The sequence below is a fragment of the Andrena cerasifolii genome, chromosome 14 (genome assembly GCF_050908995.1).
Source record: "Andrena cerasifolii isolate SP2316 chromosome 14, iyAndCera1_principal, whole genome shotgun sequence".
NCBI lineage: Eukaryota > Metazoa > Arthropoda > Insecta > Hymenoptera > Andrenidae > Andrena > Andrena cerasifolii.
Genome location: NC_135131.1, coordinates 8,042,615 through 8,056,767, shown reverse-complemented (window position 1 = coordinate 8,056,767; position 14,153 = coordinate 8,042,615). Strand labels below are relative to the sequence as shown.

The 14,153-nt window shown below is 42.5% G+C and overlaps 1 protein-coding gene across 6 annotated transcripts; it reads right to left on the bottom strand.

Moving 5' to 3' along the window:
* Positions 1–703: 703 nt before the first annotated feature.
* Positions 704–14,119, bottom strand: Klc (kinesin light chain). Of its 6 annotated transcripts, none has more exons than XM_076827281.1 (8): positions 13,520–14,119; positions 8,755–9,121; positions 8,524–8,683; positions 7,540–8,255; positions 7,255–7,458; positions 6,812–6,931; positions 6,537–6,658; positions 704–3,739 (listed from the first exon to the last, which is right to left on the bottom strand). In XM_076827281.1, the coding sequence occupies exons 1-8, from the start codon at positions 13,534–13,536 to the stop codon at positions 3,616–3,618; spliced, it is 1,830 nt and encodes a 609-aa protein (XP_076683396.1). In that variant the 5' UTR covers positions 13,537–14,119; the 3' UTR covers positions 704–3,615. The 6 variants fall into 6 exon arrangements, with proteins under 6 accessions (XP_076683396.1, XP_076683394.1, XP_076683393.1 ...); XM_076827279.1 differs by lacking the exon at positions 13,520–14,119 and adding an exon at positions 10,924–11,237 and having other exon boundaries at positions 6,812–6,928; XM_076827278.1 differs by lacking the exon at positions 13,520–14,119 and adding an exon at positions 10,924–11,229.
* Positions 14,120–14,153: the final 34 nt, after the last annotated feature.

The window sequence follows — 14,153 nt, the reverse complement described above, 5'->3', positions numbered from 1 at the left end:
AGACCAAAAATGGCGGCCAGACTCTTATTACAGTGTCTAGACGCCACTACATTCAGTCCTGAAATTATGGGTCGGTAACACAGTTGGGGTGGCAACACGAACATCCATAAGGTCTATCTATCATATACCTCGTCGATGGTATAACGCGTCGGAAATTTCGTTCCCATCGTGTCGGTAATTTGGTCCATTTGGACCAGGAAATTCTGTGAAGTTAATGGGAATACATAATACTCGTGGAGGTGGCACGCCGGAATTGAGTGAGAGAGAGAGCGCTAGTGCGTTGCGACAAAGATAGATATAGATGGCGTGCCACTAACTTTGATTATGCTCTCCTGCTCTTGTACCAGGGGCACATAGGTCCAGGACTAGCTCGGCCATGCCACCTCCACTAGTATCATGTACTCCCCTTAAGTCGGGTGAATTTCCTGGCCGAAACGGACGAAATTACCAACGCGTTGCATTCATGCACACCATATATATATGTGTGTAATGCAGCAATTACCGCTTCGAAGAACGCTGGATAAATACTTACCTTTACGTAATACATTGCATAAAAACGTAACTGAGGCTTCTTGAGGATCTTTGTTTTCGAATGCAACTCAAGAACTGGTTAAATTCGCGACGGAAAATGAATAAATTATGAATGAGTAGGAGAGTAAATGTTTTCCGAAGATTCTTGGATAGAGAAATAAGTAGACACAGATTACAAGTGGAAATATTTATTATAAATCAAAACTTACATATTATTTAATAACAGTACTTGCACCTGAGAGCTACAATACCTCAAAGTTCTGTTGTTATGTAGTAAAGCGACTACTTCCGACAGAGAATGGACATTAACCTTATCCTAATACTGTATCACATCATCTACTCCTCAAGTATAAAGTAGTAGTAGACCAATGACAATGCACATTGATTTACAACTTATTTAAAAATATATTATTACCAATGTCAGAAACAAATTTTCTATGAAAGGAAACTACATTAGACCCTACGACAACAAAATAGTAAAGTAATAAATAATACAAATTTCACTAAGATAAAGAAGTTAAAAATTACATAGCGGATATTTTGCTGCTTCCTTGAAGCTTCACGTATAGGATAGAGGAATCTTCGTTGAGATTCTTACAATTAAAATTAAAACAAAGGAACAATTATACATATATATATATTTCTTTACTTTTCAGATAGATGTTTTTACTTCATTCACCTGAAACAGAATTAAATGAGTATGTGGTGCAATTATATGTAGAAAAAAAAGAATTAGTAATTCGATTGCACGCGATATCCACTTTAATGTATTTTAAAATCTAGCTGCCGGATCATCACATATCGTTTCATAGATGCGCCATTTCGCTTAGTTAAAAGTAACGAATTAAAATAGAATAAATAATTCGAATCCGAGAGAAATAAAAGTACTAATCCTAGGCCTCCAAGCTCTCAGGCGCAAAATATACATGTATCAATAAATGCATGTTTTTTTCGGGTAATGAGAGCACACATGAAAGTAAAATGAAAACACGTAACCATATAATAAAAAGAACCGATAAAGAAGATCAAAAAGGATTATTGATGAACGCAGGATAAAATTCGTCAAGTGACAAAGAAATTCTGCATTACATTTAAAGATTGCACAAAAACGAAAATGAATGATCATCACGACGACTGTAAATGATATATACCAGCGCTCAAGCTGCAATATCGAATCTTTTGAACTAGGCCAGTCCAAAGTATTTTAAGTACCTGTGGCGACTTCCTGAAAAAAGTCTTTTAAGATTAAACGATCTGGTTCTCATTCAGAAAAGCCTTTTAACTCTTTCTTTGCGACCGAGTACGCAAAATGTACTACGTACGCCTACTAAAATGTTAAGACAACTCGTGGAGATAGAACTAGAACATAATGCTTTACATTCGCAGGGCATCAATCGACGCGCGTTACGAAGAGTAGCACGTTTCATTTTTTTCTTACGGACAACTGCATGTAGAAAAAATGAAACGTGCTACTTTTCGTAACACGCGTCGTAATGTCCGTGCAAAGTACAGTAAACTCTCGTTATGGTCGCGCGCTGGGGATGGCGGCGAACGCTTAACGCATAGCGTCGACGATTCGGAGCCGCCGATGGCGCGAGAGAGAGACTCGGCGCAGGCATGGGAAAATACGAGGCGACACAAAGTATCGTGTTTTCTCTCTTTCGTCCCTTCTCGCTCGCTCTCGAGTTTATCAGGATTCAGAAGGATTCCAAGAAATAGTGGGGATAGTCACCGGGCGTACTACGCATGGTAAAAACGGGACTGTAACGAGGATTTACTGTATTACAAAAAGATTGGTGATTCTTCATTCTTGAATTCATAATGACTTGCAGTAATAACGTTAACACTTGTTCAGATAGCAATCTCCAAGTACTATAGTAACTCTTCGTACGTAAAAGAAAACAGCGAAGAGCCATTATAGATGTGCTTCGCGGGGAAAGAGTCAAAACGATGCATTTCATACGAAAGTTACAGAAACGTATCATTTAGGGCCTTAAAATGAACGAATTAACCGATTAATCTGTACGAGGACTCGACTAATTCAAACGATCATCATTCTGCCCCGTCGTAGCTACATAACGATTAAACAATTTCAGGCTCGATAAATATTTTGCATTCACAGCCGGTTACAATGATCCTTGGTTTCAAAGCAAGCGAATCACCTTTATACGAATGTGAAAAGAATAGAAATCCTCGATTCGAAACGATCAGTTCCGCGCAAAATAATTTAGATTTAAATAAACGCGTTTAAAAATCTCCCACTCCGACGAATATCACGAAATTCTATAATACATATATCCGTTTTGCTTGCGCTATAGTGTACATCTTCGTTTAAACAAATCAAACGGAGAAATAAATTAAGTATTGCGAATACATAAGTGTAATATACGTACTTAAGATTACGATTATAAATAGGATTGAAAGAAATCAACGTTGCTGGCAGATTGGGTCTTTCCACTACTGTAACGCGTATTTGTCTTGACATTAGCAAAAATCCAGGGATATGAACAGGGACAACAGAAAAGGGAAAAGATCGCTTCTCCCCTAGAGCGTGTTACATTCGTTAGTCTCGTATAATGATGACGATGATATACTCGCGTAATTCTAACGTGCACGGTGTGTGATCGTGTAAGAGTACATTTAATGCGAAGCGACATACAAACATTCCCTATGATAAATGTAAATCGTTCCCTTCTCCCAGAGCCTCGATCCCAAAGTTAGCTTTCATGGAATGATTATACGTTGTCGCGTCATCCTGGAGCATGTATGAGCAACGAGGGGATATGTACGCGCGTGTTTGAGGCTGATTGAATACATCACGGTTTTAGGTCAATTACACGCAGCTCTCTCGCTCTGGATTTTGATTCAGATGTGTATAATTACGTGGATACGTTCGAAGCAGGGGTAGACCAATTCGCCAACGCAACCATTTCCTATTCCAAAAAATTGTCAGTCGCTAGCACGAAGCCGGTAGGTTGGTTGTTCCGAGTTAAGTCGAGCAACGTGGGTACTTCATTACGGTGCGTCTGAATTGAAAAGCAGCTGGAATGTGCTGTATATACGTTAAACGATCCCAGGCGGACGTCAGACAATGTTTCCGAAGTAAACAATGCAGAGCCCTTTTATCATCCAAACATATCGTTCCGCGTATATTTCTCTCTTACACATAGGGTATCCTTTATTGCGCACGAGCGAAATACGTCCTGTCCTGAAACAAAAGGAGAAGCTTTTCTAGAAACACCATTCATACAGTAATGACGATCTTGCGTCCTCCTTGTGACTTGTACACTTTTCTATGCCACGTAGTACATTTATGTGTATAGAACTCTGAATATAACGAAACTGTGAATCTCTTTCAACGTTACTAGCAATTTAGGAGATACTTAGTGTCCATTGAAGACACAAGATCTGTAAGCAACTTGGATGGATATTACAGAAGCTGAAAAAAGACGTACAAAATTAGTTTCTATGTATCACAAGCAAAAGTCTGATTCAATATCAACGTGACATTTACAATGATCAATTACTGCTCACAGAAACAAAATTGTATATATGTACAAGGCAACTGTTAAATATTCCATGCTAACCTACACTTGGTATCCAGAGACCAGTAATTAATTGTCTTAACAAGGAATCATCAACTTCAATCAGATTATGCATTACAATTTTAAAAAAAGGTCTGCACTCTAGCAATGTCAATACAAAAAGGGGAGCGGGTAAAAGGAGTGGGTGGAACAATGTACAAGGTGGGATGGTGATGATAAAAATAAAAGGGGCTCCTCTCTCTCTCTTTCTCTCTCTACCCTGTGCATCGACACAAAACGTTGGAAAGTAATTACAATATTCTACAGATCTACAAATACGCACCTGCTACAGAAATCAGTTACTTTTGTCCCGTTTGCCGTCCAGACCAATTTGTACTCCGATGGCATCCTTACTTTATAAGTCCCGGCCCGCAGAGTACTCAAATCAAAGCGAAACAAAACGACAACGCAGATATCGGAAAAAACGACTGGTAACAATGGTGGTTAAAAAACACAAATGCGTGCGAGGAAAATTAATAATGCAAACCTGTTATACACATTCTCTGGCTCTGTGCAAAAGGAAACGTGTGTTCTCCTAAGTACGATCGGTAATGGCGAACGAGAAAGAAGAACATAGACAGATATTGTAAAGGTCCTACACGGAATGTCCTCTAAATGTGATCCGAATAACAACTATAAACTTATTCAGTTAGAAAATAATTTATTCGCTCTCTCGTTAAAGTCTCAAGGCACTACTTATATTAAATTATGCAGCGTCCATAGTTACTGATTGCAAGTTCAAAAACATTTATACCATATGTCGGATAACGTAACAATTTATTCTTCCATGTAGTTAGGAATTGCATGTCGTCTATAATGCATAAAGACGAGATAAAATTGGATATAAGGTGCCTCGAAGGATAAAAGTACCCTTCGTACGTTCTTGAGATCTTCCTAAAATAGATCTACACAGTAGCTTTTTCTACTCATTTGTCGCGCAAATGAGACGCGATCATTTAAAAATATACAATATAATATACATATATAAATAACATGAATTGCACGAGTCGCATCCGTTTCTTAGAAGTACGTAATACTTTGAAGGGGGAATTGTAACATGTTACATTAGTTTCGAGACACCTCACATCGCATTAAAAATAGGACACAATCAATGTAACCCTAAGCCAGATAAAAAATACTTTCGTTCGAAAGTGTAAATTAAACATACCGTTACACAGACAGGGCTAATAAATGTAAACCGATGACACGAATCATCGCAAACTCGAAGAAGACTGTATATGTGTTAGAAAATCAGAGTAGACTATACGAGAATATCGTAAAAGGCATCCGTTACAGAGATTAATGCATTATCTTCATTTATTGGCTCGTTGAAACAACGATCATCATAGCGTTATTAATCCTCTCTGCACATCAATTATTTTAAAGTGCCACCTTTGCAGATCTATACTGAACAATATAGTTAAGCAAAGCTGTCGCTACAATTGACTATTTGTAATTCGTGTGCGTAGGTTCATAGCTTCCTGGCTCGAGAGAAATAACTCGTACATAAAAATAATGCATTCGTTCGAACAATTGTTCCGTCTCATTCCGTCGGATCTTTCTGCCAGCCAAGAGTAACGCGTGAAACGGCAGACTGCGATTTCATTACGAGAATAATCGTCTCTGGAAGCTTCGTTTATTCTAATCGCTCTCTATATGACTGTGTATAATACAAGCGTAAAAAGTTTCAATGTAGTAATTACAGATAAATGATGCGAAGTGAAGAACAAAATGTTCCGTAGAAAGCACCTCTGTCAAATCCTGGTTAACGTTTTGAAAAAAAAATGGGGAATTCAAATATCCTCAATCGTTTTATTAAAAAAAAACACACACAAAGGAAGAACGAAAAAAAATGGTGATTATAGAACGTTATTATCACAGTTTACGAGTGGAAGTAATTTATAAAGACTGTACTTTTCTATGCAAATACGTTCCCGAAGCGACCATGGAAATAGAAACGAACGTCGTCCAAGTACTTGTAAATGTTGTAAAAGAATGTGCATTTACGGTGTGCTGTCGTCGCAATAATCGGGAGACACCTGGCTGCGGAAAATAGTTATCAAATGCCCAAAATTGCCAAAGGCCCATTCCTACGTTCAACTACACGTATTCCTATAAATGCTCGCATTTAAGAGGAACCGTTTAAAGGCATGTCGACGCGTTCATAACGTTCCTCAGCATTTGGGTTACACCGTCATTGAATGTAAAACAGATACCTAAGCGTAAATGCTCTTTCGGGCAACGTACCTTTAAATGTCCTCTCTCTCTCTCTCCCTCTCTCACTCTCTATATCTCTCTCTCTCTCTCTCTCCCTCTCACTCGTCCTAAGAGTACAGACCTTGAGTGACCGTACTAAGAATCAGTGTGTAACCGAGCATAAATCGAACGACAGGCAATACTACAGACGAAGGATATTCCTACGTGGAAGAGTGAATCCCGAAAGCTTGAAAGATCTTGTTTTTAAACCCGGGTTTGTTAGGACTAGCGTCGTGGTGGCCAGACTGTCCTTCGTGTAGCGCCCTCTGTACCAACGGCAGCGAGCCCTGTGATTGTGTGTTGTATCGCCAATTCATCAGAACGGGCCGGATAACGAAAAAAGAACAAAAAGAAAGAAGAAAAAGGATAGTAGACGACTAATCGTGTGCTACGACATGCAGTGCGACTAATATTTATTCAGATCATCTGACACAACTTACCTCGTCGTGTTGCTCATGCTCGCTGTTGGCTAGGCTCGATCGCGAGTCGCGTCTCGTCGATCCTTTCTCCTCTCCTAAAATCTGCGCGACTTTCCCTTGCTTCACGAACTCTAATGTCTGCTTCAAAAAGAGACGGGCAACGTGAGTATCAAATAGTCGCGGACTCCTCGATTTAGATGTGAGAAACGTTAGCGTGATCGATAGATACTTCTTTACTGACGGTTTGCAAATTCTTGTTAGATATCGTATATCATGATGCCCGATCAATTAATCATTCGCGATTAAAAAAAAAAAGGTATGGTCTTGTAACTCTTATGCTATAGACGCTACGACTGCTTCAACTTTCAATTCGATGTTATATAGAGTAAAAGCAAGTACGTTCTGTACGTTTCGAGATATTTACCCGAATTTGTTGCAGAATATTACTCAGTTATTAAACTTACCTCTCTTCGTGACCTCAAAGCGCAATCTTCCAGAGTATCCGCGGCTTCGTACTTTCCTTGCCTTCGGTACAATGCACCAAGGTTTTTCAAGGTTGTGGTGACTGTAGGCGAATCGACCTTAGCGGCTTTGTGCCAACCTCCGTATTCTCCGTATGGAGCATTTTCTTTATTCCTATGCTTGTTTTCTTCCCGTTCCTCTGCGACCTAAAAATTATGGAATTGTTTACCATTACATCGTAACTAAACCATCGCCGTTATAATCACACGGTATAAAAATATCTCCACCTGCCAAATTGGTTTATTATCGCCAGCAATAGCACCAAATTCTTTCTCGTGCGCTCTAGTTAGTACTTGTTTGTACAGAACTTCCGCGTCTTTATACTTCCCCTGTTTCAGGAAGCACGACGCGAGATTGTTTTTCGTTTTCGCGACGTTAGGATCGTCCGGTCCAAGTTTGGCTTCATAAATTTCAAGCGCTCGTTGGTAATAAAGTTCGACCTCCACGTATTTAGCCTGATTCTGACAGAGCAACGCGAGGTTGTTCAATTGTTTCGCAACGTCTGGATGATCACGTCCGAGAACCTTCTCTCGAATATAAAGAGCTCGCTTACATAGTGGCTCCGCTTCCTTGTATTTGCCTCGCTTCCCATATAAAACGGCCAGGTTGTTTAACGTCGCGGCAACTGCGGGATGGTTCTCACCCAGTGTCTTTTCACGTATGGCTAAGGCGTCGTTCAACAGATTAGCTGCCTCTTTATATTTATTTTGATCTCTATATACTAAAGCAAGGATGTTCAACATCGTGGCAACATCGGGATGGTTATGCCCAGAGGTCTTCTCCAAATCCTCCAGCGCTTGCTTGCAGAGAGGTACCGCTACTTCGTAGCGACCTTGACCCGCGTATTGGATAACCAAATTGTGCAGCGTACGTAAGCGTGCAGGTATTTCATATCCGGCGTTCACTTGTTGTGCAAATTGCGAAGGCGGTGTCGGCGATATCGCTGCAATAAAAGTCAGAGTCATTGCAAAGTGATCCTTACCAGTGGCATAAGTCTGTGCGAGCACAGAAACTTAGTGGAGCATCGTTCAATGTTAGTGAGGGCGCTGTTTGTGACTCCGCGTAGTCACTGAATTGTATTTCTACGGGGCGAAGGTTCCAGGAGAGACGTTAGTAAAACTCTTCTATACCTTTCGTACAGACTTAATGGGAAGTTCAGGCATCTCCAAGAGCTGCTTGACGATAGGAAGGAAAAATCAACATACACTTACTATTTCGATCATCTGCATCATCATCGGGGAACAAATCGACCACAGGGTCGTCTTTCGGTCTATCTTTCGTGCTCTCGTCGTCTGCGGAGGGATCAGGATCGTATTGTCTCATACTTGCCATGAATTCCAACTGTCGCTTTTCCTCTTCCAATTGAGCTACCTGCAGTTACGAATAGTTTCATTCCAATCCAACGCCAGAAATCTATCATAATTTGGCACAACGATACTCACCGCTTGCTCGCTGGCTTGTAGTTTCTGCTGCGTTCCGGCCAGCTCGTCCCTTAGCCAAGCGTTCTCTTGACACAGCCTTCTGACTTGTGTTCTAAGCTTCTGCTTCTCAGCCTCTATCATCTGTAGGTGGCTAGCTAGAGCCATCATAACTTGAGCCTCTCCAAGGCCCAATTCTATCATTTCGATGTTCTTCGATAGCAGGCTGGCTTTGTCCCTTGCGGCTGGCGCATCCTGAGTCTGCAATCCTTGCAGAAGCCCTCCGTGTTCTACACGGAGAGCTTCTAGCCCTTGGATGACAGTCCTCGCGCCAGTCACAATTTCTTCCTGTGTCATGGCCGTCATTCTACCAATGTTTTCTATCTTTTTGCTGCGAAACAGAAGGCCGTAATGTAATGGAGATTCGAGTAAGATGTGCATACAGGTTTAGAGGAAAGAAACAGGATAGTTGCGTTAAACATAGGTGTGGAGACTAATTGCAGGTCTGACGTCCTACGTAACGTAGACAATGATAAGCGGTAAGCTCTGCCTTAACCTAATTCAAGGAGAATTGACAATATTTGCAATTGTAACAAGGGCAAAAGGAAAGTTGGGTAACATAAGTCTTGCAGAGAGTAAATGAGAAACAATTAAAGTTCAGCGTTTAGCCATGGTAACCTGACTGCTGCTGTTTCATATAATCCGAGGAGAAGGCGCAAAGAAAAAGGTAAAACGAAGGTAAGCGGTATTTGGAACAACTTGCTTTACGCGCCAATAATTAACCGCAATCAAAAATAGGCATCGCGAGGTATTTCAATCGAGGCAAGCAGAACGTATCCGGCATTTGTAACGCCGGAGAGAAGAGCCTTTTCTCCAGCCCGATACCGTCTAAAATGATTCCATTTCTAAGGCGAGCATGTAATCGTCATAATTCCATTCGTACACACAGTCGTCCAAGTCGGGTCTTCAAACAGTTGGGGCTGATTCTAACGAAATTAATACCGATAGAAACTTACCCCATGTCAGGGCCGCGTAAAACCCACAGAAATCAATGGTTCGATGCGTACGCGCACGCGCACCCTCTGACCCGCTCGTCTGTTACGCGATGCAAGTCGCGAAGTGGATTTCCGTGATGAAAGAGCAAAGGAATCGGTAACAACGCTTGCACGATCGATCGGGTCGATCGGGAGCACAAATCGAAGGCACAGAGATGCACAAAGATCGGTCGCAGCGATGCCGGTTTCGATGAGAAACTTATCCCATGTCGGTGCCGCGTTAAACCCAAGGAAATCAATGGCTCGATACTTCGGCGCATGTGCAGGCGCCATGGCGTGTTCTTTTATGCGACAGAATGTATATAGGTATAGAGAACCAAGCGGTGAAATTTCGAGAGAGAAAAAGGAAAATCCATGGACGCGGCCGCGCGATCGATATGCACGACTGTCTGCAAGTGGTATGGGGTTCGTTTGGCCATGGGCAAGAATTACTGAAAGCGCTGAGCGAGGTCATGATTTCAGGGTTCCGCACCTGCAAACCTTGACCTCGTACAATCGTCCTTCCGAACCAGCCTTGACCTCGCGATTTCCACCGAAACGGTATATCGTTTAACGAGTCGCCCTCGGGCGAAACCATTTCCGCGTTCGACCATTAATCTGACTTCAATTGCTAGGGAAGTTTAACCTTGGAAAGCTGAGGTAACAAACACTATGTAACATTCGTAAACCGACGTTCCGCCATAAATGATGAGAGGGCGTGCACGAACCAGACGGAAGTCTGTCTGGCGCATCGATTTCTCATAAAAAGCTGCATCGAAGGAAACCAGCGAGCGAAAGTATTCGCAGCTGATGGAACCACATGCAACAAAAAATTCACTGCGGCTCTTCCGTGCCAAATTGCCCAGACATTTACTTCATTCGTCTGCGCGCATGCTATGAAAATGCTTCTCTAATCGAGTGCACCGCGCGCGTACGGCGATCGTTTTGCTGGACAAAGGAGCATTGGTAAAACGAGCCGTGCGAAGTTTCTAATGAAAGTGCGCGGCAATTAGAGCTTGCTACGTTTACGTAAAAAGCCAGCGGTATGTGGAATGTCTGGGCGGACGGTGCTCGTACGAAAAAGGAAGAAAGAGAGCGGGGAGGTGACGATGAAAATGGATTTTGTGTTAGGACTCGTAAGTAGGGGGGAACTACTTACATTCTATAAGCGTTCAGCGTTTTTGACATATCTGTTCTACCCATCGGTAACGTTGGACTCTGTTGGGCCTACCTAACAGCGTACAAAAGAAAAATCTCTCAACTTTCTACTATATCGATCTGTCTACGGTTCCCTCGGGGATAGTCGCGGACGTATTGTCACATTCAGTCAGTCGAATTTGTTGTAGAAAAATCATCTATACACCGTTGCTTCGACCGTACAAAAATATAGTATCTCTGTATGTACACTACAGTGTGCCGTAATGTGATCTCTAAATAGGGGGGCACCTCGCGGGATCGCGTTTAATTCTTTACTGAGGGGTTACGTTTGGCTTCGCACCCTGTCTGCCACGGAAGGGGGTGGTGGCGGACGGCGGGGTGGAGGATTGCGCATGCGCCTCGATTTCACGAGTGCCCCTTTACGGCAAGAAATGCGTGCATATGGATACACTGGCCCGTCCAGCAGATATAATGGAGTGAATGATGCGTTCCTGCATAAGAAAGCGAGCTGCCGTGCGGCACGTCCGTGTCGCACGCAAATTGCCGTCAGTCGGTCAGTAGGAATAACCCGAGGGTGCGTGAGGGTGCGATGAATGAAGCTCCTAAGAGGGTGACACGCGTGTATAGCACTTGAACGCATCGCGAACCGGGGACGCAATCTCCGCCCGCCCTTCGTCGTTCCCCTTCGATGTCTGCCAAGGGGATACCGATTCCTTCCCGAGCTCGAAATTTAATAATCGATCGTACATCGAATACAATACCGAATGCTGTGCCACTAGTTTTGAATAACAATTTCGCAAGCCACACTTCCGTACGTGTCAGTCGCATGCGCAGAACACTCTCAAATGTTACTCTCAAATGCGCGGTGCTTTTAAAAAGGGAACTTCATTAGGGGATTCAAATATGCGCCACTTAGGGGCTACCGAATTTAGCGAACTCGGCAACACATGGAAGTATATCTCATAAATAATAATCACTTTTCCCCACTGATCTCTCGGCTTTCTTTCGCAATTAAAAGGGGATCAGACGAGCCACAGAATGCCGAACTTTAAGAGCGTATCGCATTAACGCGAATGCCGACGCAGATACATATCGTCCAGACGAATGCGAGTTTCAAGCGGCAGCTACATTTTCGACTAATTAATTCGCACGGAACTGGCGAGTTTGTGGAACGTTTTAGGAGTACCCCGACGGCAAAAAACAGGCGTGCATAGAACGTTTTCGCAATCGTTCAGCTTCAAGGGGAATAGAGACTGGCTAGCCGATGACTCACGGCATGACGACAGAGAGCATTGGAAGTATGTACTGTAACATGTGCACGCGTGCTCCAACGAGAAGCGTGTATGCAGCGTGCACGCGCCGTAAAATTGCTTTCTCGAATTTCATTCCGTACATCTCTCGATAAAAGAATGCACCGCGAAGAGTTTGCCACGAATGAATGGAACAATCCCTACAAAACCCTTCTTACAGACAAAAATGTCCTTTTTGGGATATTAACGTTTTCTCCTCTATTAAGAATAACGAATGATAACAAGAGAAATAAAAGAATTCTATCGAAACGCTAACGATACATCGAACAATCCAGCAGCAATTGTTTCATTCCATTTTTTCAAAAAGTATTTAGTACACTCTCGATGCAGGGCGCTAAGGCTACGTGAACGATATTTTTCATGAAATTTTCGAAAGTGGAAAGGGGTTAACGAACGACAGGTAGAACAGGTACAACGAATCCTTTGATCGCGTATGGCGTGACAGCGTGAAACAATTGAAGCTCCATATTCGTAAACTATAATATAACGGCTGAAATGCTGATTAGGATTCGTAGCATGGAACGATCGCATATTCGTCTCAAGTTTCGGCCGTATATGTATAGCGATTTACGGCAAGAGTTTACAGCGCTACTTAGAAACTTACGATTAGAAACTTAACAAAGGAACCGAATATCGAATCGTATCGTACTTTTTCCACTTGAGGTTAGAAACCTCAAGCCCTTACATACGATGATATACTGCTACGTGGATTACATTCTCTTGCTCGTTCGAATATTTAAATAGGAAATCGGAGAACCATACAGCTCCGGTCAGTTCGAATGTAGAAAAAAGAATACCATGCCACCATATTGTTAACTCATTTCGTCGGATGCGATATCACTATGCCCAAGATCTATTATTCGCTTATCTCACATTCTGTGATTAATTGTCGGTTATCTGTATGCATTTATATAATAACACACGACGTGGGCACCTAATCCAGACCTAAACAGGATCGTGACATAGTGAAATTCCTCCTTCGAGCTGGCTTTCAATCCCTATCGTGGAATTAGCGAAAATTCGCTGAAACGACTTCCTTTCTAACTGCACCAGAATCGGGATAATTATCATTATAATAGTCGTCATGGTTGCTGATTTTCTGTCATGGCTCTACAGAAATCTTACGGAAATGAATCGAAACGGTTTACCACAGATTGCAACCGCCCACCGAAGGCGTGGCAATTTGATGCCCCGATGAACGATATCATTTTCCATTTGCGCGTATTCGAGGGAAGAAGAGAAAAGAAACAAAAGGACGATTTGGAATGAGGCGAAGATTGAACTTACTCTTGAGAACGGTCCATGCAGGGATCCTTCCTCTATTCAGTGTATCATCCCACTATCCTGTAAAAGGACACGATGCCTCGACGGACACGTCAAAGTCGAGTCTCCAGGGTAATCTTCTGAATGCGGACGATGTTTCACAAATTCGGCTCGTACGATACTCTTATCCGGCGACGACGTACAACGGGCACTGGCAGCGATAATATCGAGAAAAAAATACAGAGTCCACACACGGCCCACGGTTGCGAATTCGCCGACGAAGCGTAGTTTAAGGCTCGAGTGTATGGTCGCTAGATTCGCGTCTGAAAAATCGCCTGGAAAATACCTAATACGCAACGCGGTTAAAGAGGCACGAAAGCTCGTCCTCGCACGTTTGATGACAGAGACTAAGATGGCGAGAACCGTCGGAAGTTAATAAGAGTACAACAACCACATATTTCACGAGGCAGATTTAAAGTATATGAGCGATAACGTGATCTCTACAACCCACGGTGTCGTGGATTTTCGTAGAAACGTGTGCAGCTCGATAATCCGTTATTAGGCGTCTGTAAAACGAAATAAAACCTTCCAGTATGCAAGGGCGACCATCAGCCGATCGTGAAAAACGCGACTGAAGCGCCTCCACTCGATCGCAGCG

Coding starts and splice junctions, on each gene's coding strand:
- Klc (XM_076827278.1), bottom strand. CDS start 10,967: ATGGGTAGAACAGATATGTCAAAAACGCTGAACGCTTATAGAAT. Junction 8,256..8,523: donor TGATGCAGATGATCGAAATA/GTAAGTGTATGT, acceptor CTTTTATTGCAG/CGATATCGCCGACACCGCCT. Junction 6,932..7,254: donor CTTTGAGGTCACGAAGAGAG/GTAAGTTTAATA, acceptor CTCTTTTTGAAG/CAGACATTAGAGTTCGTGAA.